The sequence below is a fragment of the Primulina tabacum genome, chromosome 14 (genome assembly GCF_025594145.1).
Source record: "Primulina tabacum isolate GXHZ01 chromosome 14, ASM2559414v2, whole genome shotgun sequence".
Taxonomy (NCBI): Eukaryota; Viridiplantae; Streptophyta; class Magnoliopsida; order Lamiales; family Gesneriaceae; genus Primulina; species Primulina tabacum.
Window position 1 is genome coordinate 28,565,493 of NC_134563.1, and position 25,659 is coordinate 28,591,151.

At 35.9% G+C, this 25,659-nt stretch overlaps 1 protein-coding gene and 2 long non-coding RNA genes across 3 annotated transcripts; 2 read left to right on the plus strand and 1 right to left on the minus strand.

The window, feature by feature from the left end:
• Nucleotides 1-2,064: 2,064 nt before the first annotated feature.
• LOC142525183 (uncharacterized) lies at nt 2,065-3,341 on the plus strand. Its single transcript, XR_012815037.1, has 3 exons — nt 2,065-2,731; nt 2,861-3,086; nt 3,217-3,341. It is a non-coding gene; the product is annotated as an uncharacterized LOC142525183 (long non-coding RNA).
• Nucleotides 3,342-3,894: 553 nt separating this feature from the next.
• Nucleotides 3,895-5,182, plus strand: LOC142525081 (uncharacterized). Its single transcript, XR_012815013.1, has 2 exons — nt 3,895-4,286; nt 4,406-5,182. It is a non-coding gene; the product is annotated as an uncharacterized LOC142525081 (long non-coding RNA).
• A 4,056-nt stretch (nt 5,183-9,238) lies between these two features.
• Nucleotides 9,239-25,099, minus strand: LOC142523908 (uncharacterized). Its single transcript, XM_075627641.1, has 10 exons — nt 24,761-25,099; nt 24,334-24,505; nt 24,196-24,214; nt 23,924-24,112; nt 23,767-23,841; nt 23,501-23,687; nt 23,330-23,434; nt 23,092-23,158; nt 10,534-10,699; nt 9,239-10,429 (listed from the first exon to the last, which is right to left on the minus strand). Exons 1-10 carry the CDS (start codon nt 25,097-25,099, stop codon nt 9,736-9,738), a joined length of 2,013 nt encoding a protein of 670 aa, XP_075483756.1. The 3' UTR covers nt 9,239-9,735.
• Between the last annotated feature and the right edge of the window lie 560 nt (nt 25,100-25,659).

The following is a 25,659-nucleotide window of genomic DNA, read 5'->3' on the forward strand; positions in this document are numbered from 1 at the left end:
GAAAACCATCCATCCTAACCTGATTTTTTCGGGTCGACTCGAGATCAGATTATCGGGTTGGGATAATTTTTGACACCCTTAATAACGAGAATGTGGCTCTCAACAATTCATCAACAAAAAATACATCAAAGCTCTCGACAAATTTATCAACAAAAATCTCTACAACAAAAACTTATACTAATTTTCAGTTTTAGTTCATCTTTTGTTTATTGCAATTATCTTATCATATTTTTCAATTTTTTCTGATTTTCGTTGTAAATTTTTTTCCCAATTTCTAATCACACAATTAAATTAGATGTTGTTCTTGTTTTTCTGCAAATTTCATCACATTTCTCATATAAATTATTAATTTTGTTTGCTTAACGAGAGAATTAAAACCAACAACCGAATTGATATCCACATTGTTTAATTGAAAAATTCGGATTAATCACAAATTTGACACTGGCATGTCTGCAATTTTACGTGCAAACAAATATATTTTCAATATTGTTATTTTTATAAATGCTTATTATTTTTAATAATATTTTTTATTAATAATAATATCATCAATCTTATTATTTATTATCAATATATTTAATAATAATTTATTATTGTCGACTCTTCTCGGTATTGATTATTATTATTACTAAACTATTTATTTTTTGGTTATTATTAGTTTTTTTTACTACAATAATAATAATAATAAAGGTGGATTTGATATGTCAAACAAATTAACAAATCTTATGAAAACGAATAAAACTTAATAGATTAATAAGATCTTATGTAATTATAATACTAATTAAACATAAATTGATATTTGAGTCGCGTAGACTACGCACACGAGATCTGACTGGGTAGTAAACTGGTCCACTTGGCCCGTAAATGAGCTCACTTGGCTGGTAAACGGATCCACGTAGACAGTACTTGGCCCGTAAATGAGCTCACCTGGCTGATAAACGGATCCACGTAGACAATACACAGTTGATTTGCTGGGCGTCACCTGCGTCACGAACACTCGTCAAGTGGGCGTCGGGAGGGTTCCCGACGTAGACACTCCGACGCTCAAGTCAGTAAGCAGTTCAAAAAAAACTAAGAGAACAAGAGAACTTTTATCAAAATGAGAGCATACCTTCAATTGTCCGGAAACTCCTCTATTTATAGATTTTTAAGAGCGTCTAATGGGCTTGGGCTTCTACAATCATAATCAATATTTTGGACTTCAATAGTGCTAAACCCAATTAATTTTATTAACTCAACAAATAATTGATCTTATACCCATCATATAATGAATGGAGAATTATGTATCGAAATTTTGATGAGAATGTCTCTTGTGAGACGGTCTCACGAATCTTTATCTGTGAGACGGGTCAACCCTACCGATATTCACGATAAAAAGTAATACTCTTAGGGACTGTTTGTCTCGGTGGATGAGAGAGTGATTAGATGACACATACTGTGTCATCCCTTGTTCCTTTGTCTTATTCAGATAAATAAAATGTCCATGGGCCCGACATTGAAGACTGAAATCTGAGTACAAGATATCACACTAGACACTTGAGATGTGTTCTCATATCTAGTACAGTATTCTAGATATTATTGCAATATCCCCTACTGCCCTCATTAATTGTACTGAATTTACATAGGAGAAATCAAAAAAAGATTAAAATAGGGAAAGAACCCTAGATCATGAAGCTTGTTCGGGAAGGAGAAAGCTAAAGAACAAAGAATGGGGACAAACAAGTATGAAATAGTGTGAGCCAAGAAGAAGATTCAATCGCATTCCGATAACAGGGTTGACCGACCGAGACGCTTTCGAAGAAGGCATTGTCGAAATACAACATTTCTCGTCAAAAATACTAGTGAGATGATCATATTTTAGAGGAACAAACTACTTTCACTGCTACGATTTTTTATTGTTTTTGGATTGTTTGTGGTATATTTGTCTTCAATTGAAAGTCCATGCTCCCTGTTGAAACCTTTTCTTGTTTTCGTGTACCTTTTTTTTCTTAATCTTCCGCATCATTAATCTATAACCAGTTGTGTTCTTTCTTATGTGCCACATCCTTAACCTCCACGGTTTGGTAGAATTTTTGTACATTTTCATAATTAACGATGTGTACCTTGACTTCTTCATTTTTACTGCATGGTTAACCAGATTTGGGCATTTATATGGATTATATATAAACTTTATATTACTAATTTATGATGTGACAGACATCTATCTGTCATGGGTGAAGAAGATGGATACACACAAGAGTTGCTAGTGTTGCAACAAATTCTTATATCTTCATTTGTGTTCGTCACCATTGTGTCGCGTTTCTACTCCAATTTTTTATCCATAACAAAGCGTAGGCCATATAGAAGACGTGTAAGGCATGATGATCCTCAAAGAATAAATGCTCAAGTGAACCACTTATGTAGGATTATTGACATATGAGATGTCCAATGTATTGTGAATTTGCGAATGACTCGTAATGCATTCGCACGTCTATGCTATCTCATAACCCATGTGAGTGGCCTAGTGGAATCTAGAAATATACGAGTTGAGGAGAAGGTTGCCATGTTTTTGTCTATTTTAGCACATCACAAGAAAAATAGAGTTATTGGCCATGACTACCTATGTAGTGGGCATACTGTCAGCACTCATTTCCACTAAGTGCTTAGATGTGTTTTGAAACTACACCCATTACTTCTCGTGAAGCCAGATCCAGTGACAGAAGACTGCTCAAACGAAGCTTGGAAAATTTTCAAGGTACAATGATATATCCTCGATGGTGTAAAGATTTTGTGGATACATGTCCTTTCCTTTGTTTTGAAACTACACCCATTATTGTTAGCTATTTGAATTGTCGTCGATTATGTGTTTTCACAATCTCTGCAGGGTTGTCTTGGAGCATTGGATGGTACGTACGTGAATGTTCAAGTACCTAATAAAGACAAAACAAGATACCAAACAAGGAAAAGAACAACAGCTGTGAACGTATTGGCCGTGTGTGACCATAACATGAATTTCATTTATGCACTAACAGGGTGGGAAGGATCGATGCCAGATGCCATGGTTCTTAGAGATGCAATTCACTGAAAAGATGGTATAAAGGTTCCGCGCGGTATGAATTATTTTTACTTGTAATACTGTATCATGTCATTTTGGGTACAATAGGATTAACGACCACAAATGGTTAATGACCAGTGTGTAGCACACTCCAAATCTTTCCTAACTTTGGGACAACTTTTCAGGGTGCTACTATCTATGTGATAATGGTTATGCAAACGTCGATGGATTCTTAACACCTTACAGGAGAACAAGGTACCATATGGACGACTAGGCAATTGGAGCTAGAGGTCCACCAAACTTCAAAGAGTATTTCAACTCAAACATTGTCGTGCACGTAATGTAATTGAAAGAGCGTTTGGTCTATTAAAGAGACGGTGGGCAGTACTACGCAGTCCGACATTTTATCCTTTGCAAGTTCAGAACCATATCATATTGGCATGTATGATGCTACATAATTTCATCCGTGTTGAAATGCCTGAAGACCCACTAGAAGGGATTGATGAAGTAATTACTGTCACAACAGAAGCTGGTGAAGAGGAATTTATTGACAATATCGAGTCTTCCCCAACTTGAGATTTGTTGAGAGATAGCCTTGCAATGTCGATGTAGAATAATTAAGTATCATACCAAATCTAGACCATAAACTTTATTTGATTGTAATTCAATTACGTGTACCAATTACTCTTAATAATTTTTGTGTTTCTTGCAAGCAAGAGTTCTTCAATATGATGTAGTTGAGTTCTTGCACTCCCTATGACACGAGTGTTTGATATTTTTGTGCTTAATTTTATTGTGCACATGTTTATTTTTTTGTTACTATCTGAAACAATGTGCTACTTTAATTTGTGATTATGTTCTTATTGTCACGTACTACATCAACACAAGTGACTATGGACATTGGAACATGTAGCAATACAATGGCTAACAAGGTGAAGAAATCTGAAAAAATTCGTCGGGTGTGGAGTGCTCGTGAGGAGGAAGTATTGATACAATCATTGAAAGAAGCAATTGCAAATGGCTGGAAAAGCGAGAACAGTTTCAAGTGTGGCTACTTGAATTTCCTTGAGAAGGCAATAATGAAAATATTCCCAAGGACCGACTTACAAGGCTGTCCACACATCAACTCGAAAATTCATGTATGGAAAAAAATCATGGCACATTGGTTACCATGTTGAGTAGAAGTGGAATGGGGTGGAATGATACACAAAAAATGATCGAGGCGTCGGATGAAGCGTGGGACGCATTTGTCAAGGTAACGTTCACTTGAAAGTAACAAAATTGTTTACTTTTTTTATTTTACATTACATATTATGTCTATAAGATATTAAATTTAGAAAACTGAATCTATTTTATTGAAAAACAAATTGAAAGATTGATAGTAGTGTCAAAACATGGCTATTCAAGTCATGACCACATTATACAGATTGGTGTGAAATATTTGGATTTTATCGTGCAACAGGGGAAAGAACATCGAATTTCGCAACTGCAGTTCAACAAGTTCTAAACATTGACGATGTCGTAGGACTTGACATGTATATAAGATTCGAAGACATACCCCTGAACATGGAGGGGGGGTGGTGAATCGAATTCTGTTGCAAATACAACCTCCTTCACAGCATCGGAGAATCAAAAGGTAACTAAAAAGAAACGAAAACAAGCAACGCAAGGTGAAGAATTATTTGTTGATGCCACCAATAACTTTACTGCTATGACAAAAGAGGTAATAGCTGAGCTTGGTAAACGTCTTAGTCACGACTATGAGATGGCGATGCATGTTTCAAAGGATGTGCTTGATGTGTTACAAAAGATTCCTGGACTAAGCAGGGATGAGAAGCAAATTGCAGCAGAGATATTGATAGAGAAACCAAAGAAGTTAGCATTATTATTCAGTCTTCACGATGATGACAAATTATCGTTTGTGCGAAGGATTAGTAAAATAGATTAACAGTGCTGTGTTGGTACTATCTTGTTTCTGTCTATGTTACTTTCCCCCTTTGTTGATGTGCTATTGCAAGATATGTATTTTGCTATGTGGAAGTAACTGTGCTACATCATGATATGTGTCTTCCACTTTTTTCAACATATATATGGACTTATTTGGGGAAGATATGTGATATGGTATTCCAAATTAATGGGTTGTTGATATAATTTTCAGGTGAGTTGTTTTTAGTAATATTTGTTTAGCTTTCCTTCCGTCATTAATTCTTGTGTTTCCCCCAACCTTACTGCATTTACTTAGATGTGATAAATTGCACTGTTGTTTCCAATCCAACTTTATGTCCATGGTAACTTGTTTTTTTACATACATGAGACATATTTCATTGCACACCAATTCCTTCGCTGTGCATGGAGAATCGAATTGCAAGCAAAGTTTTAGGCTTCCACGTACTATTTTTGTCCAATTGTGCTTCTCAATGTGGTTTGAAAGATTATAAATAAAAGAAGAAGAAGAAGAAAATGAACTTGTAAAAAGTATGAAACGGCCTTGATAATATACCGTAACAACTCAATTCTTCTCACTTCAAAGCACTGAATATGAATGTATAATGTTAGCCTTTTGAATCAGTTGTTTTTGTCTCCGTGAGAAATGATAATTTGAATATTGCAATCACACATACTTAAAAAAAAGCATTAATAATAAAAATGATTAACAAAAATTATATCAAATACATTTATAATTAACCATTACTAAGGTGTGAGCAAACCTTACCATAAGTTTCACAACAATTTGACAAAAGCAGCACATCAATCTAACTAGTGCCATCTAAGTACGATAACATATATACATTGTTGAGAAGCCACAAAAGACACAAAAAGAGGTCATACACACCATTACGGTCAATATCCAAGTAGACTCTCAGCCACGGTTTTTCATAGGTGAGCAACTAGACTATGAGCTTTGGATATCAGTTTGTTTTCCATCGCACACATTACCTCTACCGCCCACCATGTTTGGCGCATTGATGCAATCCAAAGTCTTCATCCTGCTACAGCCGGCAGCTTCAACATTGAGAAGCACAACATTCTTTGCTGTCAGCCTCTCATTATCACATGGGGATTTTTTGTCTGCACAAGAAACATTTACATCTTGGACACTACTGGATTTTTGACGTTTAGGAGGTGATGGTAAAATCTCAACTTCGTCGTCTGAAGTGAGATAAATATACCCGAAGTCTTCTTTCTAGTAACTGGACACCATGTATTTCCAATTACTTGTAATACTGTCATCAGAAGCTTGTGCTTCTTTCTTACTCATTCTCACGTTGAAGTAGATGAGGAAGATTGAAATTTAAATATAATATTAGTTCTTTTCTGTGCACTTTATCTCATTGGTGATAAGCTTTAAATAGAAAATTTGTAGACACAATTAACTCATTAATTTCGGCCAAAACACAACAATCAAAGTTGAGATAAATTGATTTAATTCAGGGAATTATAAGATTCTGCACGAAATGAATATGCATTCCTGTAGCACATCAACATCAAATCTTTTGGTGGTTGGATAATGTAAATGCATGTAATAATTACGAAGTTACTTCATTTATATAAATGCTACACGAACACAATTTCTGATGGAAAGAATGACTTATATGCTAGGTACAAAGATCATAGGTAGGAAAGTAGACACATTAAAATAAATTAACAGAAATGATACCTACATTCATTTGATGTGCTGCATTAATAATGACAAATACATGACATCTGAAGAAGCATATACAATATCTTAACAAAATCTGGTAGTTGGTGCTTAAGATCAATTAAAATTTTACATCGGATATCACAATGCTTTAGTAGACCGAAAAATATATATATATATATATATATATATATATATATATATATATATACACATATTAGTAATCTGCATTAAAATCAAGTGTCTTGGTTGTTGGATGTAAGCAAATGTAGATATCTTGCATTAACTTGATTGAAGTACAAAGATTGTTACAATCACGTTATATTTTTTGCCAAGGAAAAAAAATGTGACAACTCACGTGAGAAGCACGATAGGTCAAATATAAACCCACAATAATGAACCCAAAACATTAGCATCTTAAACGATCCCACTACATAGTGGTCTAACACAGAAACAAGCTAAGCCATGCATCTTACTTGGACACAATTAAAAGTAATATTGCTAAAAGGATGACACAAAACAATGAGGAAAAACAACCAAAACAACAACATATTTGCTCTCCAGTTAATTTTGGGGGTGGTCGGACATGCTTGTGAATGTTTGAGGGCGAGATTGACCTATGTTCGATGTTCAACGTCGATGACTCAGCTTTGTTTGACGACTCATTGAAGGGAGGCTCATTGTGCACGTTTTTTCTATTACCAAAGTTGGTCGATGGTGCACCACTTGACACACTTCCGTTAAAAGTTGGTTCCATATTAGGCATGCTATGGAGTCCATGGTATTCATCATACCATATAAATTTGTTTGGATGCTTCAAAGATGACGGACAGATGTAGGAATACTTCATGGGGCGGGTAGCAAATTCTCCAGCCTGCCTTAGAATCATTATCCCATGCCCGCACTGACATTGGGGTGGATTTCGTAGGTCCATAGCAAACTGCATAGTAGATGTTCAAAATCATATATTAGGAAAATTGCATTGAAGAAGAGCGTAGTGAAATGCAACTATCGAATAAACAAAATAATTAAACTTGGTTCGTCTCAAAACTTGATTCTTCACTGAGAAGCTCAACAACAGTGTGTTAATGACGAATTTTTCACAAAAACAAGATTGATGGACATATTGTGGACAGCTGAAAAATTTACACATCATCTACATTATTTGACATCTATGAACTAAGATAACCATTATTGTTACCATGGAAGATGATATAAAACTATCATTGGTCATAAACATCTATGCGCTGAACATCGGTTAACAATAAATTGACAATATTACAACACAATTAACAATATCGTCCAAATTATGTGATCCCTAAATCAAAGTTGAAAATAAAAACACGAAGAACAGTGGGAAGAAGTTTTGTTACAAAAAAAAAGTTCATGACCTGGTGAAACAATAACTTCTAATTATAGAAGCAGAAAATGCTACAAGATCTATAACAAAGACACAAGCTTCACAAACCTAGATTGACGTCGAAAGCCCAACTAAAATGCAGCGAAGAAATGAAACAAAAAAAAGTTGCAAGTTGGGACCCCACCGTTTTCTTCGCCACTATTGTTGATTCACAGGCTGAGCTGATTTAATGGTTGTAGGAGAAGGAGAAATAGAAGGTGACGTGCAAGTTTGTGCAAGTGAATTCGTCAATGGGAAAGTGCTTTACTGGAGAACAATGGTGAAAGTGAAAAATGAACTGTACACTTATTTTCGAAAAATGTGCAAGGGCATTCTAGTACTTACGACTGATTTTATTTTATTTTTTTATTTGTGTATTTGACATCAATTTTTACTTTACCAAACACTATATAACATATCATATGCAGTTTAGTGATCCATATCTTAAGTCTTACTATCACTAATACATCAGATCCTCGATTTACTCAATCACACATATCAAACGGTCTCTTAGTATAAAAAGTAATATTTTTCATGGATGACCCAAATTAAAGATTCGTCTAACAAAATACGACCCGTGAGACCATCTCACACAAATTTTTGCCAATTTTGAAATATATGCGTTACTTTAATTATTGTCATAATTATGAATACTATTTTTAGGAAAATAATTATTATTGGTTTTATTTTTAAAAATAAAAAATATTTATGGGAAATAAAAAAAACCTCAATTTTTTTATACAAAGATAAACAAAATATTATTTATTTGTAATGATAGATGGTAAAACCGTAATTTATAATTTTCTCATAATCTCAATCCCGATATTAATAATTCAAACCAAACATTATTATTATGAGTAGGTCTTTTGTGAGACGGTATCACGAATCTTTATCTGTGAGACGGGTCAACCCTATCGATATTTACAATAAAAAGTAATACTCTTAACATAAAAAGTAACTTTTTTCATGGATGACCCAAATAAGAGATTCGTCTCACAAAATACGACATTTGAGACCGTCTCACACAAGTTTTTGCCTATTATTTATATGTTACTATCCAACATCCTAATCAATAATGTAAATAATCCTAAAATAATTTATCAATAGATAATACTATCACTTGAACCAAGCTGTAAATACAAACAAATTAGTATAAACAAGGATTCGGGTGTGCAACTGGAACTGTTCATCAGATAAGAAATCCATTACATTAGCTTACATGCATCAGTTATCTGTATAAACTCAAGTGTCCAACATTACATTTGCGAAACAATTGAATACAAAGAAGCAGGTGATGTTTTATGAGACGCTAAACTTGAGGATTTCATTGCTCTTCTAATTGGATCATTGTCAGTCTTTAATGCGAAGAATTTATGTAACACTGTTGATCTTCATACAATCGTATGCATTCATATAAAGAAAATATAAACCTATTGTACATGGCACTGCTGTCTGGCATGTCATGTTGAGCACAAGGCTGCCTTCAACATCAACTAATAACAAGTCTTATTTGATGATTGTTAAGCATAGCAGACTCCGAGCAAACTTTCAGCATGTTAACTGTAAACAATAAAATTTCGAACAGTGTAGAGTGTAGCAAGTAGCAACCAAGATGATGCCACATTCACGGATCAGAACTAGAGTGTGCACAGTTTGTGCACCTACTCAAGGTCTTGGTCTCTGCCACTGCAATTTTTGAGAATTGCTTATGGCATTGATACAAGGGGTAAGAGGTGGGAAAGAGAGAACAGATTTGAGTATGTATTTGACTCCATTTCTGAACCTTGCTGGCGAACTTGAATCAAAATTGGGTACCTGACTGTGAGGGGGAGAAACCCGTTTTTTATTTGGCGAAGTTACTTTCACAGCATTGAGAGGTGTGGGAGTGTCCTTCAGTATCACTGGTGTATCGTCTCGCGTGACATCAAATAAATCATGATCCAAGTCCATCACTTGCTGATGTTTAGTCCCACTGGAATTAGCTACTGGAGTGTTTGGTGAACCGTGAAAACGTGTAGATCTCGCAGAAGAATAAGGTCCACTTCTGGAAGAAGATTGGTGAACCAAGTCATTCGCCCATCCCTTAGAATCTGGTCTATGAGATAAAAGCCCTGTTTCCCCAGGTTCTTGATGGGTTTCTGCGATTTCATTCCCTCTTTCTACATTACCGTAATCTGATTCTAGATCAAAGGAAACTAGATCCAGAATTTCCTTGGTAGTTTCTGAGATCGTGTCATTATCTGAACTTCTAGGAGACTTTGGGGATGTTAGAAATGGTGGTACAGAGGGGAGACCAGGTTCAGGTGACAGGAAGTATTTTCCGGAAGGGAACCAAGCTTTTGACACATCCTTTTCAAGGCTATATAATCAGAAAGAAGAATGAGTGAAATGAGGAACAAAGAATACCATGCGGCACTAAAATCCAAGAGATCCAAAATTTTACTCGAAAGAAATGAAACTGACTTCGAATACTCTGGTGTAAAAGGAGTTGAATTGTGAGGACTGCAAAACTCAGTATGATGCACAGCATCTCCAGATGCCATTAGTTTGGAGTTGTTGAACAAAGATGCATCTTGCATTTCATTATTTTCTTCATCATTCAACACATCCTCCATACTCATGCCAAACTCTGGGAGTTAAACAGATCATCCAGATCAAAGCGAAGTGAAGATTCAAGGCAATAATTTGAGTCAAAGGTTGTACAAGTAGGTCTGACCAACAATTATAAACCGAATGTTCCCATCTTGGACACAAACCACTTGAATATGGTTTTAGTTCTGGTTCTTAATGGTTACAGTTAGTTCAAACAAATTTGAAATGAATTAATTTATTTAAATTTTTACGGTAAAAAAATAATAGTACGAGTCAATGAGCTAACAAACTAAGTTTATATATTTAACAGTTATATTTACAAAATATTATGATTCTTTAACTTTTATTAAAAAAAATTAATAAGTGTCAAATTCAATTTATATGCATTCCATAAATCAAACTATGTACCCCAAAACTTACCATTAATTCATGTTTCCGGTGTATGATTTTAAGGAACCAAAACCGAACCCTAAGTCTTTGATTCTGCTTCCAATTTCAGAATCAAAACCGAAAAATGGTTTCAAATCCAGTTTTGAGAGATGGTTCCGGAGTTGGTTCATGGTTGGTCAAATATAAACATAAGTTTGAATCATTGTTTTGTCGTGAGGCACAAAAATAGGAGTTTGGCACATGCAAAGATGATCTCTGTACAATCTTAAGTGACTTGGTAACCAATAAGCAAATATAAAGGGAAGATAAGACTCAACTCAAGACTGAGCAAACTGACAGTTAACAAGATAATCCAAAAAGATTTCAAGTCTTTGTAATTTGCTAGTATACATTCGCTAACCCAAATTCGATGGTCTAGGGAAGCATCTATACCACTGTCACCCTCAAAGAACTAAACATAATGAAAAGTTGTGCCAATATAAGTGTCCCAATCATCAGTGCAGAGAGAGAGAGAGTGAGAGTGAGAGAGATGGATAATAAAACAAGCTTGCAAATTGGGTGGATAGAATATGAGAAAGAAGTCAGAGAAATAAATGAAGAACAAAAGCTTTGCTGGTGTGAAACATTTCTCGATCCTTTTCCATTTACACTTGATAATGAATTTATACAGAGAGCTCAAGCTACATGCTATTGACACGTGGAAAACTAATCCCTAATTCTGTTACAACCAGCTCAACAATAAATTCATCTAGATCCTTCCTAATGTTTACTGGACCCATATATATGGGCTTGTTATTTATTACATGGGCTTTGAATGTCTTCAAGATCATGGGCTTTAACTGGCCCCCTCAAGCTTTGCAGGGGATGAGGAACCACGCAAAGCTTGAACCTAAGACGATGAAACATTATTGCTGACAATGGTTTGGTAAGCATGTCTGCCATTTGATCAATTGAAGGAACATGGCGTACGGAAAGTTCCTTGGCCAGCACTTTTTCTCGAACAAAATGGAGATCAAGTTCTAAGTGCTTGGTTCTTGCATGTAATACAGGATTGGCAGTAAGTGCAATTGTGCTGAGATTGTCACACCAAAGAATAGGTGGACTTGAGACAGTAATATGTAACTCAGAAAGAAGAGATAGAAGCCAGAGTAGCTCAGAAGTGGCATTGACAACGCTTCGATATTCTGCTTCAGTACTAGATCGGGACACAGTGGATTGCTTCTTGGAGCTCCAGGAAATTGGTGAAGACCCAAAAAACCAGCAAAAACCAGAAGTGGATTGACGATCATCGGGGTCACTACCCCAATCCGCATCACAAAATCCTTGTAGAGTAAAGGATGAGGAAGGGTTGATACGAATACCATAACCAAGCGTACCATTTAAGTATTGTAAAATGCGTTTTACCACTTTCCAGTGAGAGTGTGAAGGAGCTTGCATAAATTGACACACTTTGTTGACACTAAAGGCAATGTCTGGTCGAGTAATAGTTAAGTATTGAAGCACTCCTACTGTGCTACGATAAATTGTAACATCTTCAAATGGATCACCTTCTTTAGAAGATAATTTGAGACCTGAAGTCATTGGTGTTGGCAAAGCTTTAGCATTATTCATCTTAGTGCGGAGAAGTAAATCTTGCGTATACTTAGTCTGAGTAAGAGTTATGGAATTGTCCAGTGATCTGCAAACTTCAATGCCCAAGAAATAATTCACATCTCCTAAATCCTTAAGAGAAAATTGATTGTGCAAAGGTGAAATAAGTGATCGAACTTGAGTGGTGTCACTTCCTGTAATGAGAATATCATCAACATAAATTAAAACATAAATCATAAAAGTTGCGTGAGCTTTGACAAATAAGGAGTCATCGGCTTTAGATTCAACAAAACCCATAAGCTTTAGAGTATGACATAGACGTTCGAACCGAGCTCGCGGGGCTTGCTTGAGCCCATATATAGCTTTATTCAGTTTGCACACCAAATGAGAGGTAGGACTTGGGACTTCAAACCCTGGTGGTTGACGCATATACACAAGCTCAGTAGGTTGACCATGTAGAAAGGCATTATTGACGTCAATTTGTTGAATTCGCCATCCTTTAGAAACAGCCACAGACAGAACAAGTCTAATGGTGGTGGGTTTCACAACCGGACTGAAAGTTTCTTTGTAATCAAGCCCTGGGGTCTGAGAGTAACCCTTTGCGACAAACCGAGCTTTATATCGAGCAACTGAGCCATCTGGATTTGTATTGAGTTTAAAGACCCATTTACAACCAATGATGGGTAAATGAGATGGTGGTGTTACAAGACTCCATGTACGATTCTGCATTAGTGCTTGAAATTCATCCTCCATTGCTTTACGCCATTGAGGATGTGAGCTGGCCTCTTGAAACGATGATGGTTCCCATAAACTTGAATGTATTGACAGGTGAGCTTTTGGTTTGAAAATCCCAGCCTTGGAACGAGTCACCATCGGATGAAGATTCAATGGAGTATGGGCAGGTGTGTTGACTGGAGGGGAAGGTGATATTGAAGGATTTATCTGTTCAGGGGATGGAGAAACAAGACAAGGAGTAGCAGATGTATGAATAGATTGAGCACAAGACGATTGAGGTGAAGAGTCATTGAGTGGGGTGCTGGAAATGATGAGTTAAAAGAGGCAGGAACCTTTGGTAAATAAAGAAACGAAGGTGAAGAGGATTGAGGTGTGGAAGTGGTACTAGAGCCATCAAGATGCTTATGGAAAGGGAAACTTTGCTCATGAAATTTGACATGCCTTGAAATGAAGACACGGCCAGTGGTACTAATGCATTTATATCCTTTGTGTTTGTCACTTTAGCCAAGAAACGTACACGGGATGGAGCGGAAGTCAAGTTTATAAGGATTATAGTCACGAAGACATGGAAAACAAAGACATCCAAAAGTTCTAAGATAGGAGTAATCTGGTGATTTCTTGAATAGACACTGAAGAGGAATAAGCCCCTGAAGTGCAACAGTAGGCAATCGATTGATGAGGTAGACTGCTGTTGAAAATGCATCATCCCAAAAATGCAACGGCATTGATGCATGAGCTAAAAGAGACAAACCAGTGTCGACTACGTGACGATGTTTTCGTTCAATGACACCATTCTGTTTTGATGTATAAGTACAGGAAACTCGATGTGTTATCCCATATGTTTGAAGTAAGGAACTTAAGGATTGAAACTCCCCTTCCCAGTCAGAATGAACGGCTTTGATTTTCTTGTTGAGTTGTAGTTCAACATGGTTTTTGAAGTGAGAAAAAACTTGAACAACTTCTGATTTGAAAATATATCCATGTGAATCGACTGAAAGCATCTACAAAGCTGACGTAGTACTTGAAACCATTGCGTGAAGGAGTGTGTGCAGGGCCCCAGACATTGGAGAAAACAAGTTCAAGAGGTTCTGTAAATTTTGTTTGAGAATTAGGAAAAGGAAGTCTATGACTTTTGCCAAGTTCACAAGCTGCACATAATTTCATAACAGTAGTTCTTGGAATCAACAAATTACATTTGGATAAAATTTGTTTAACAATAGGAAGTGGTGGATGGCCTAATCTATAGTGCCACTGGTCCAAAAAGCTTGGAGAATCCTTGATTGAATGCTGGTGAGGAGTAATAGATGGAGTGGAAAACGTGGAATGAAGACATGTGGGCTGTGGAGAGGTGGCAGGAAGAAGAGTCCCAAGAGTGAACTTGTATAATCCTTTATGCAAAATTCCGCGGAGAAGAACAGCTTGCGTGGCTAGATCCTTCACAAGACAAAATGAAGGATAAAACTCAAAAAAGACATTAATATCATGAGCAAATTTAGTAACACTTAGAAGATTTTTAGTTATACGAGGGACGCGGAGCAAGTTATTTAACTGAAGAGGGCGAGAGGAAGAAGACGAGTGAAATTTAGAATCACCAACGTGAGATATAAACAGACCTGCACCATTTCCAATATGAACCTTACCACCTCCAGTGTACTCTGTGCCAATTGCAAGATTTCCAAGGTTGTTTGTAACATGATGTGAGGCACCTGAATCTGGAAACCACCATTCATCCTCTACGGATTCAGAAGTGGCAGTAGTTAGAGTTATAGATGAATAGATTGATGAAGGAGGTCTTGGATGGCCTTGGTGCGGTGGAGGCAAGGATCCCTTTTATGGTGGTCGAAAAGAAGTTGCAGGTTTAGGAACAAATTCAGTATCAAATCTGTAATAACATATTTCTGCTACATGGCCTGTAATCCCACATATTTGAAAGATAGATCGACCATTATGGGTCCAGAAACGTCGTCCTCCCCGAGTATTTCTTCCGCGACCTCTACCACCACCACGAGAATAGAACCCACGAGGTGAATAAGAGTGCTCAGATTTTTTCTGTGGAGGGAGTATAACTGTGTTCACTGAATGAGGTAGAGTGTCATTGTAAGTGTTATGCGATTCCAGTCGTCCTTCATGAGTGAGAAGGAGAGCAGCAACTTCTGATAATGCTAAAGTATCAACTCTTGATGTCACATGAACAACCACAGAATCATATTTGATGCCTACGCCGCTGAGGACATACAAGATTTGATCGTCCTCACTGATGGAATGAACACATGCTGCTAAAGTATCCATGAGATGTTTCATTTTGCTCAGATAATCTTTCATACTCTGATTTCCTTTCTTCAAGGTCTGCAACTGTAATTTATATTGCATCACCTTTGGCTTCGACCTCGAGGCAAATAAACATGAAACCCGAAGCCAGAGTTGAGAGGATGTGGCACAACCAATCATTTGGCTTTGAACAGCCTCTGTCATAGACGACAAGAGGAAGGAAAATAAGAGCCGATCTTGTCTATTCCAGTTGATGAATTTAAAATTGCTAGTAGTAGTGGTGCTATTTTCGGAAAACTCATTGGAAGGGATAGAAGGGATCTGCTAGGATGAAATCCTCTAGTCCCAACCCACAAATACCAACAAGAATTTGAAGATGCCATAGGAGAAAGTTATCGTCACTTAGCTTAACGGAATTAATCTGATTGGCTGGATTAACAAACGAAAAGCTTGGACCAGTTGCTGCTACCTCAGATTGGACGGGAGTTTCACTGCCGGTGCTGGCGTTAGCCATGGCATCTTTGATACCAAGTTAGAGAAATAAATGAAGAACAAAAGCTTTGCTGGTGTGAAACATTTCTCGATCCTTTTCCATTTACACTTGATAATGAATTTATACAGAGAGCTCAAGCTACATGCTATTGACACGTGGAAAACTAATCCCTAATTCTGTTACAACCAGTTCAACAATAAATTCATCTAGATCCTTCCTAATGTTTACTGGACCCATATATATGGGCTTGTTATTTATTACATGGGCTTTGAGTGTCTTCAAGATCATGGGCTTTAACTAAAGATTGACAAAAAGATGAGAGGTCGGCAGCATTAGATCGATACAAGTGCAGCGGGTAATAAAACGAAGTATTAGAATGAGAAGATTTGGTGACATCCCTTTCTTAGATGAAAACTTAATTAATAAAAGTAGATTTTCTACGTATATATAAACATGATATATAATATGCGGAAGTTTAATCGAGAATAACCTCCGGCCATTGAAAAATTGAAGTTTTTTCTGATTTTCCTCCGATTGAAGCCTTCTAAGCACTACACTCTCTCCATAGATGGTGTATATTGTTCTTATGAGGTGTGTGCTTAGGGACCTCAATCGCTCTATTTATAGGCGTTTCTCATACCATCAACGAGAAAAGTCCGGAGCATGAATGTCAAAAGAAGAGGCGCATGCCGTCTCAATTGTCAAAAATTTGAGGCTGCATGTTCGTAAAAAATGGTAGGTTTCTTGACCATCATCGATTCCTACACGCTACGTCTTTTAACATGTATGTGTCATATTTCTTACATTCTCCCACTTGACACATATATCTCTTTTACCATAGGAGAAAACAAAATACATGAATCATGGCGATATGTCATCTTTAAAACGAGTATTACCTTCCATGTATCACAATGTATTATGTATCTCAAATCTGTATATCTTAATGAATAAACCTTATGTTTATTCGAGGTCCAACTTTATTGATATTTCTCAAATGAATGTGTGCACAACAAATATGAGAAAATATCACATCATAGTTTTATTAACTTTGTTCTTACAACAAAATTACATAAAGGAACCAAGTCCCATTATTTCTGTATGATCCTTAAATTTCAATGGTGGCATGCCTTTAGTCAAAGGATCTGCAATTATCAATTCAGTGCTAATGTGCTCGATAAGTAACTTATTATCTTTAACACGTTCTCATATGGCTAAATAGTTAATGTCGATGTGCTTGCTTCGACTACCACTTTTGTTATTTTTAGCCATAAAAACAGCAGCTGAATTGTCACCATATATTCTTAATGGCCTAGATATAGAATCCATAATTCCAAGCCTCGAAATGAAATTTTTCAACCATACACCATGTAAGGTTGCCTCAAAACAAGCTACGAACTCAACTTCCATAGTGGAAGTAGCAGTCAATGTCTGCTTTGCACTCCTCCAAGATACAGCTCCACCAGCTAGCATAAAAATATATCCTGAAGTAGATTTTCGTGAATCAATGCAGCCAGCGTAGTCTGAATCAGAGTAGCCAATTACTTCCAAATTCTCAGTTCGTCTGAACATAAGCATATAATCTTTGGTCCCTTGAAGGTACCTCACGACTTTCTTTGCAGCTTTCCAGTGATCTAAACCTGGATTACTCTGATATCTTCCCAACATCCCAACAACAAATGCAATGTCAGGCTAGAGTAAACCTGAGCATACATCAAGCTTCCGACAGCAGAAGCATAAGGAATATTTTTCATTTGTTCCCGATCTAGATCATTCTTTGGGCATTGACTTAAATTGAACTTATATCCTTTCACAACTGGAGCTATACTTGGTGAACAATCTTTCATCCGATATGTTTCTAAAACTTTGTTGATATAGGTTTCTTGAGACAGACCTATAATACCTCGAATTCTGTCTCTATGTATCTTAATGCTAATGACATAAGATGCATCGCCCATATCCTTCATATCAAAGTGTTTAGAGAGGAATTGTTTCACCTCATATAACAGACCCTTATCATTGGTTGCAAGTAATATATCATCCACATATAGAATACGGAAACAAATCTTAATCACACTGACCTTCTGGTATATACATTGATCCATGATGTTCTCTACGAATCCGAATGAAGAGATAACATCATGAAATTTTAAATACCATTGACATGAAGCTTGTTTCAATCCATATATACATTTCTTAATCTTACAAACCAATTGCTCACCGTTATTAGAGAAGAATCCTTCAGGTTGTTTCATATAAACCTCTTCCTCTAGTTCTCCGTTGAGAAAAGCTGTTTTCACATCCATTTGTTACAAATCTAAGTCAAAATGTGCAACCAATGCTATAATGATACGAAGAGAATCTTTTTCAGATACATGAGAAAAAGTCTCCTTATAATCGATTCCTTCCTGCTGAGTGAATCTTTTAGCAACGAGTCTTGTTTTATACATTTCAATGTTGCCTAATGAGTTTTTCTTTGTTTTGAAGACCCATTTACATCCAATGACTTTTACACCATCAGGCAACTGAACAAGATCCCAGACTCCATAAACTATCATAGAATTCATCTCTTCCTTCATAGCATTAAACCATAGTTTTGACTCATTACAATTCATGGCTTGTGAAAACGTTTCAGGATCATTTTCGGCTCCAATGTTAAAATCTGTTTCTTGTAAATACACAACATAATCACTAGATATTGCTGATCTTCTTATTCTAGTAGATCTCCTAAGGTTGTTTAGTTGATCAACAATTTCTTGTTGTTCTTCGTTAACAACTTGATCTACAGGATTTTCATCAGCGATTTGTGGAACTTCAGTAATTGGTTGTCTAACACCCATTTGGTCTTGCGGGGTATGAATAATGACCAATCTGTCATTTGAATAAGAGGGTTGTGATCATTCTCAAAAACTATGCCATGATCACTCCACTAATCAAATCATTTTCAAGAAATTTTGCATTTCTTGATTCCACAATTCTAGTGTTGTGAGATGGACAATAGAATATGTACCATTTGGATTTTTCGGCATACCCAATGAAATATCCACTTATGGTTCTTGGGTCCAGTTTCTTTTCATGTGGGTTGTAAACTCTTATTTCTGAAGGACAACCCCAAACACGTATATGTTGCAAACTCGGCTTCCAACCTTTAAATAATTCAAATGGCATCTTTGGGACAGCCTTAGTTGGAACTCGGTTTAATATAAACACAGCTGTCTTAAGAGATTCAGTCCACAATGATTTAGGAAGTTTAGAGCTACTAAACATGCTCCGCACCATGTCTAATAATGTTTGATTTCTCTTTTCAGCTACGCCATTTTGGTCCCGAGAACCAGGCATAGTATATTGAGCAACAATCCCATGTTCCTGGATAAACTTTGCAAACGGACCAGGTACCTGTCCATTCTCAGTGTATCTACCATAATATTCTCCACATCTATTGGTTCTCACAATCTTAATATGTTTTCCACATTGCTTCTCCACTTCAGTCTTAAAAACCTTAAAGGCTTCAAGTGCTTCGTTTTTATTATGAAGCATGTAGATATGCATGTATCGTGAGTAATCATTAATGAAGGAGATGAAGTATTTCGGACTTTGCATGTCCATATCTGGACAACAAATATCTGAATGTATGATTTTTAATATTTCTGTACTCCTCTTAGCACTCTTTTTAGACTTATTGGTATGCTTTCCCTTAATACAGTCCACACAAGTCTCAAAATCAGTAAAATCTAAAGCATTGAGTACTCCATCATTTACTAATCTTTTAATTCTCTCTATGAAGATGTGTCCCAATCTCTTGTGCCACAATATAGAGGAATCTTCATTTATAACACATCTTTAATACCTCTTCGAACATGCATAGTGGTGTTATTATTTTGTAAGATAATAGAGAAAAGACCATCAACCAGTGTACCATTTCCAATAAGATTTGATTTATAAAACAAATTTATTGATTTATCCAAAAACTGAAATGAATAACCAAGGGATACAAGTTTTGAAACTGAAATTAAATTCCTAGAAAAACTAGGAACATAAAATGTCTTTTCCAATTTTAAAATAAAACCACTATCCAATATAAGTCAGCAAGTCCCAATAGCATCCACATGCGAAGACATATTGTTTTCTGAATAGTTGTTCCGCTCATTTTCTATTGGCTTCCTTAGGTTTTGCATACCCTGCAAGATATTTGTAACATGGATTGTTGAACCGATATCAATCCACCATATGTTATAAGTCATATCAACCATATTAGATTCATAACAAACAAATGAAGTAGGAATATTTTTCTTTTCAAGCCAATCCTTAAATTTATTGCAACCCTTCCTCATGTGTCCCGTCTTTTTACAGAAGAAACACTTTGATTCTTTCTTGATGTCAGGTTGGGGTGGAATTATTCATTTCCCTTTTTCCTTGACTTTGGCTTGCTTCTTATACTTTTCTTGTGTAGTCATAAATACATTATCACTTGTTTCCATCAACAGCCTTCCTTTCTCTTGAACACACATGTTCATTAATTCATTGATTGACCATTTATCCTTATGTGTGTTGTAGGAAATTTTAAAGGGTCCATATTGTTGTGGAAGAGTGCATAAAATGTATTGCACAAGAAAAATTTTAGACATTTCCACTTCTAGTGTCTTTAGTCGAGCCGCTATGTCCCGCATTTTCATTATATGCTTCGCACACCTCTCACACTGGTGAGCCTTAATGAAGAGAATTCCATAATTAGGGTACTGGCAACTGCCTTATCTGAAGACTGAAACTGTTCATCAATAGCCTGCAGTAATTCTTTGACATTATTATGCTGGTCGACAGAAACACGCATACCAGCAGAGATTTTGGTCTTTATGAACATTACACAGAGTCGATTAGATCGCTCCCGTTTTTCATAAAGATCAACATCATCTGGAATGCTGTTTTCAGTAATAGCAGATGGTTCGTCTTTCCGTATAGCATAATCAATATCCATCCACTCCAATTGAAGAAGAATTATTTCTTTCCATATTTTATAGTTATCGCCATTTAGTTCGGGAATGTCACATTTCATATCAGAAAAACTCGCAGGTTGCATAACTGCACAAAATATCATATGCTTAAAATTTTGAAACAATATCATGTTTTATCAATGTAATTCATGTTTTAAAAAATCTAGTGACATAAAATTTGCCTGTGGGCTAAAATTTTAATTCAATAAGATTTTTCTGTAACTTTATGATAAAACTATCAAAATGTATTTTATTCAACTCCCTCAGATCAAGTTATCTCACGTCACCTTATAATATTATTCAACTTAATTATCAACATTTATGTGAGTCTTTATAAGCCAAAATTTTTCATTAAATAACTTTATATTCACATTTTTACTTAATATGAACAAATACGTTCCTCATCAGTTTTTCTCTTCAATCAGAGTAATGATAAAGTGAGGATCACATTTACATTAAAATGTGAGCTCCTCATCAGTTTTTCTTTTTTATCAAAGTAGTGATAAAGTGATGATTATTTGTTCATTTGTGAACATCTGAAATATTTTATCTTATAATATTATATTCACATCTTACTTGATATGTTCATTTCAGATTATAAACAACTTAATATAATTTAAAATGAACATAATGTGAATATTGATGTACCAATTATTTTTTAATATTTTTTGCATTTTAAATTTCAAGAATAAATGCAAACATAATATTAAATTTTCATATACATATCAAACACTTATCCATAGTATTTGACATTGTATCTAACATGCAAAATTAATTTATAAACATATATTATAAATTACGTCAAACTTGGAATTATTTTAATGTGTACAAATTATCTAACCAAATGCTACATGTATACCGAATTATACATGTAACTTAATAACACATTAATAACTATTTATTTATTATCGCAGGACCCACACTAATTTTAAATTTGGTATCAATTACCGACACAATTGGAAATGAATTGATGACATTTAATTCAATTTTACGTGTGGACCTCCTTAATTTAATTCCTACACGTTTCCTTGCATGATTGTCCAAATTTATTGAATCAGCTTCTTCACACAACATTTGCGACGAGATATCGTTCCAAAATTTTTCAGAAACTTTCCATCTAGAATTTCAAAGTGCAATCGAGAAGAAAATTCTCCGAAAAAATTTTCAGGTAAATTTCTTAATTTATTATATCCAATCTTCCATTTTTTTTACGTAAACTCAATTTCTTAAACTTTATGATATTCGTTCTTTAAGCTTCTTACGTAAATTTCAGAAATAAAAATTTTCAAGGCATAGGCATTAATGCTCTGATACCAAATGTCAGAATTTTTCTCAAAATCATGTTTCTACGTATATATAAACATGATATATAATATGCGGAAGCTTAATCGAGAATTACCTCCGGCCATTGAAAAATTGAATTTTTTCTGATTTCCCTCCGATTGAAGTCTTTTAAGCACTTCACTTTCTCTATAGATGGTATATATTTTTCTTATGAGATGTGTGCTTAGGGACCTCAATCGTTCTATTTATAGGTGTTTCTCATACCATCAACGAGAAAAGTCGGGAGCATAAATGTCAAAAGAAGAGGCGCATGCCGTCTCAATTGTCAAAAATTTGAGGCTGCATGTTCGTAAAAAATGGTAGGTTTCTTGGCCATCGCCAATTCCTACACGATACGTCTTTTAACATGTATGTGTCATATTTCTTACAGATAGTTATAAAATATCAAATATAATGAAATTACAATCATAAAAAAATAATATAAGAAAATGAAATGAAATGAAATGAAATCTAAACAGATAGAGAATCTCCCTAAATTGATATTGCCGCAATGATTGATTCCTCTAGGCAGGCTCTAACGGCCGATCACATAAGATGCAGTGCCAGTAATGTAAAGCATCAAAGATGTGTAATTCCAAATTACTCACATAGTTGAGACATTAAGGATCTCAGTGCGAAGCATACCTCCCTTGTGGCCGAAGACATTTTTACACCCTTCACAACGGCATCCATCTGAGCATCGGACATTAGCCTTTTAAAAAGAAGGAAACTTACTTCTTCACAAACAGTGAAAGAAAGCAAGCACTGGATTGCATGATTGAAATTCTCTTCTCACCCAATCCCCATCCCCGACCTCCAAGTATGCAAAAGAAACAAAAGCACAAAGGAAATATAATGCCGACACGTATACACCACCACATACCTGATAGCACTCACAGTACTTTTTGAGACACATCGACTTCTTGCAATTGCATCTTTTTTTATGCCTTGTAGAAGATGGTGTGAAGTACATTGCATCTTCCTCTAACTATACAACATTTTAGTTAATACATGACTAATGCAGTGTAATTACAAATTTTGATCAGAGCAATACCCCACAATTGCTTGCAGGAGGCTCAATGATATGTTGCACCACTTTAGGTGCAAATGCCAGAGGATTGCGAGTTTCGATTTGCTGCCGTGTTTCAAGAACTGTATTAACATGTTCGGGTCTGTTTAAACAGCCTTGGCAAGCACAAGGTTCAGCACAATATATCCCAGCAGCAAAGCAATCACAGTAACTGTGAGGCTGAGGAAACAAATTACCAAGATGTCCTGCAGAAGTTACAGAAAAAACTGAAAAATGCTTAATGTACTTACAGCTTTAAGCATTTGCTCTTCTTACAATTGCAGCGTTTACAACCATCACCATCACTGGATTCGTATATTTTTTTCCTAGAAAATAGCAAGAAGATTGATTCTTGTATAATTAAGCAGATTATAACACCAAAAAGACGCATAATAATCATAGGCTTGCCTTTTCTTCTTAGGGCTTGACTTGCTGAACTCTGCTTCAGCCCCATCATTTTCAGTGTTACACTTCCTTTTACTGCCGGGAATTGATCTATCAATTGAATCCAAGACAAGAGAGTTGTTTGAACATTTGACATTGTTATTAGACTGTGAAGATGAAGAACTAGCAAACACCGGTGCATGATTATCAATACTATATCATCAACATCTGCTGTAACACTTTCTGCCACAAGGTTCATCTAGGTACTGTGTTCCTCTCCAAGATGCTAAAATTACCCCTTGAAACTGATTTCACCTTTATTGTTGCACCAGATCCAGCATGTACAGAATTAAAAAGGCTATTTAGGTGCAAGCCAAAACCTGAACGCTTGGGAATTTTTACTGTAGAAATCAAACTACTTCTAGGACGCAAACCAGCCTGTATGGTACCAGCAGGTTTCTGACTGATGGAAGTTTGCGGTATCTCTAAATATAGTGATTCTGGCTTCTCATTATCTAAAGGAATCCGAGTAGGCCTTTTTGTTAACTTGAGCATAGCATCTTCAAACTGGAGACAGCGTCTGAGTATTCCACGGTGATGAAAAACCTACCCAATTTTAGCAAATACATGAGGAAAAGTTCAAACACAGGATAATAATTGAAATTTCTTAACATAATTTTTTAGTTCTAATAATTTATGAGAATGACCTCTTAACATAATTTTTTAATTCTAAGAATTTATGAGAAAATGACCGAAGGTCCAATGACAATCAACTTGAAGATTTTTCCAATGTGAAAAACTTAGTAAGTAGCAATTTTGGCATCCAAGCTATAAAAGTGGATGTCTCTAACCAGCACTGACCTCATTCATGGAATCTCCCTGATCTTTATTGGCAAGAGCATGATTCGCAGACGGCTCAAGTCCAATATGTAGACATTGCTCAGCTAATATACCTTCTTGCTTCACATCTGTTTCTACTGCATTTACATCAGCTGATTCTTCTAGTGTATGTACCTCCTCAGTTGTCCTAGTATTGGAAGAAGGTGCGGCAACAACTATTTCTTCATGTATGGTAGTATCATACTTGTATTCAGGTTTCACAGAATATTCTTCGCCTGCAACATTATCCGGTGATTGATGATTGCATTCAAATTTTTTTACGGGTGAATTGGAAGGATTATTTGGATCAACAGACTCCATGTTTAAGATTCCAGCCAAGAACTGGTCAGTATGTTATGTGAGACTCTCTATTCGATCATTCAAAGTGCTGTTACTATCTATGGATTTCTCGGTGGAAGCTACTAGGCTAGTGCTCATCCGGGATTCAAATCGCTAGAACCATCAGAAACAGTGATACTCTTCTTGCAAACTTCATCCTGCCCAGATATAGCTTTCCAGTTGATGCTTCAAGAAACTTTGTGCTGCTTCACATAAATCACCTCATATAGTAAACTACCATGATTAAAATAATCAAAAGGGAAACAAATATATTATTCAATGTAAAAGAACAAAAGCCAACCTTTTAAGAGAGGTCTGTTGGCCGTGGGGTTTGAGTTGGGGTGACGTGAATACAAGAGGAGGAGAACTGAGCCCCCGAAAGCCTTGTATAGTTGAAGATGCATTGAAAGGCTGTATGGGAGAAAGGTTGCAAATGAAACTAAAAATTGGCGATTCCTGAGATCCAAGGAAGCAACACGTTAAAAGGAAATTGTAAGAAATATCTCAAGATGCTAAAATAGCTTATTCATCATCATTAGTAA

What these genes read in the sequence shown, in the direction of transcription:
- LOC142523908 (XM_075627641.1), bottom strand. Translation starts at nt 25,099, where the DNA reads ATGGAGTCTGTTGATCCAAATAATCCTTCCAATTCACCCGTAAAAAAA. An exon ending in AAGAGCAAATGCTTAAAGCT is followed by an intron (nt 23,688 to 23,766) that starts GTAAGTACATTA and finishes TCAGCCTCACAG; the next exon opens with TTACTGTGATTGCTTTGCTG. An exon ending in TGTCTTCGGCCACAAGGGAG is followed by an intron (nt 10,700 to 23,091) that starts GTATGCTTCGCA and finishes TTTAACTCCCAG; the next exon opens with AGTTTGGCATGAGTATGGAG.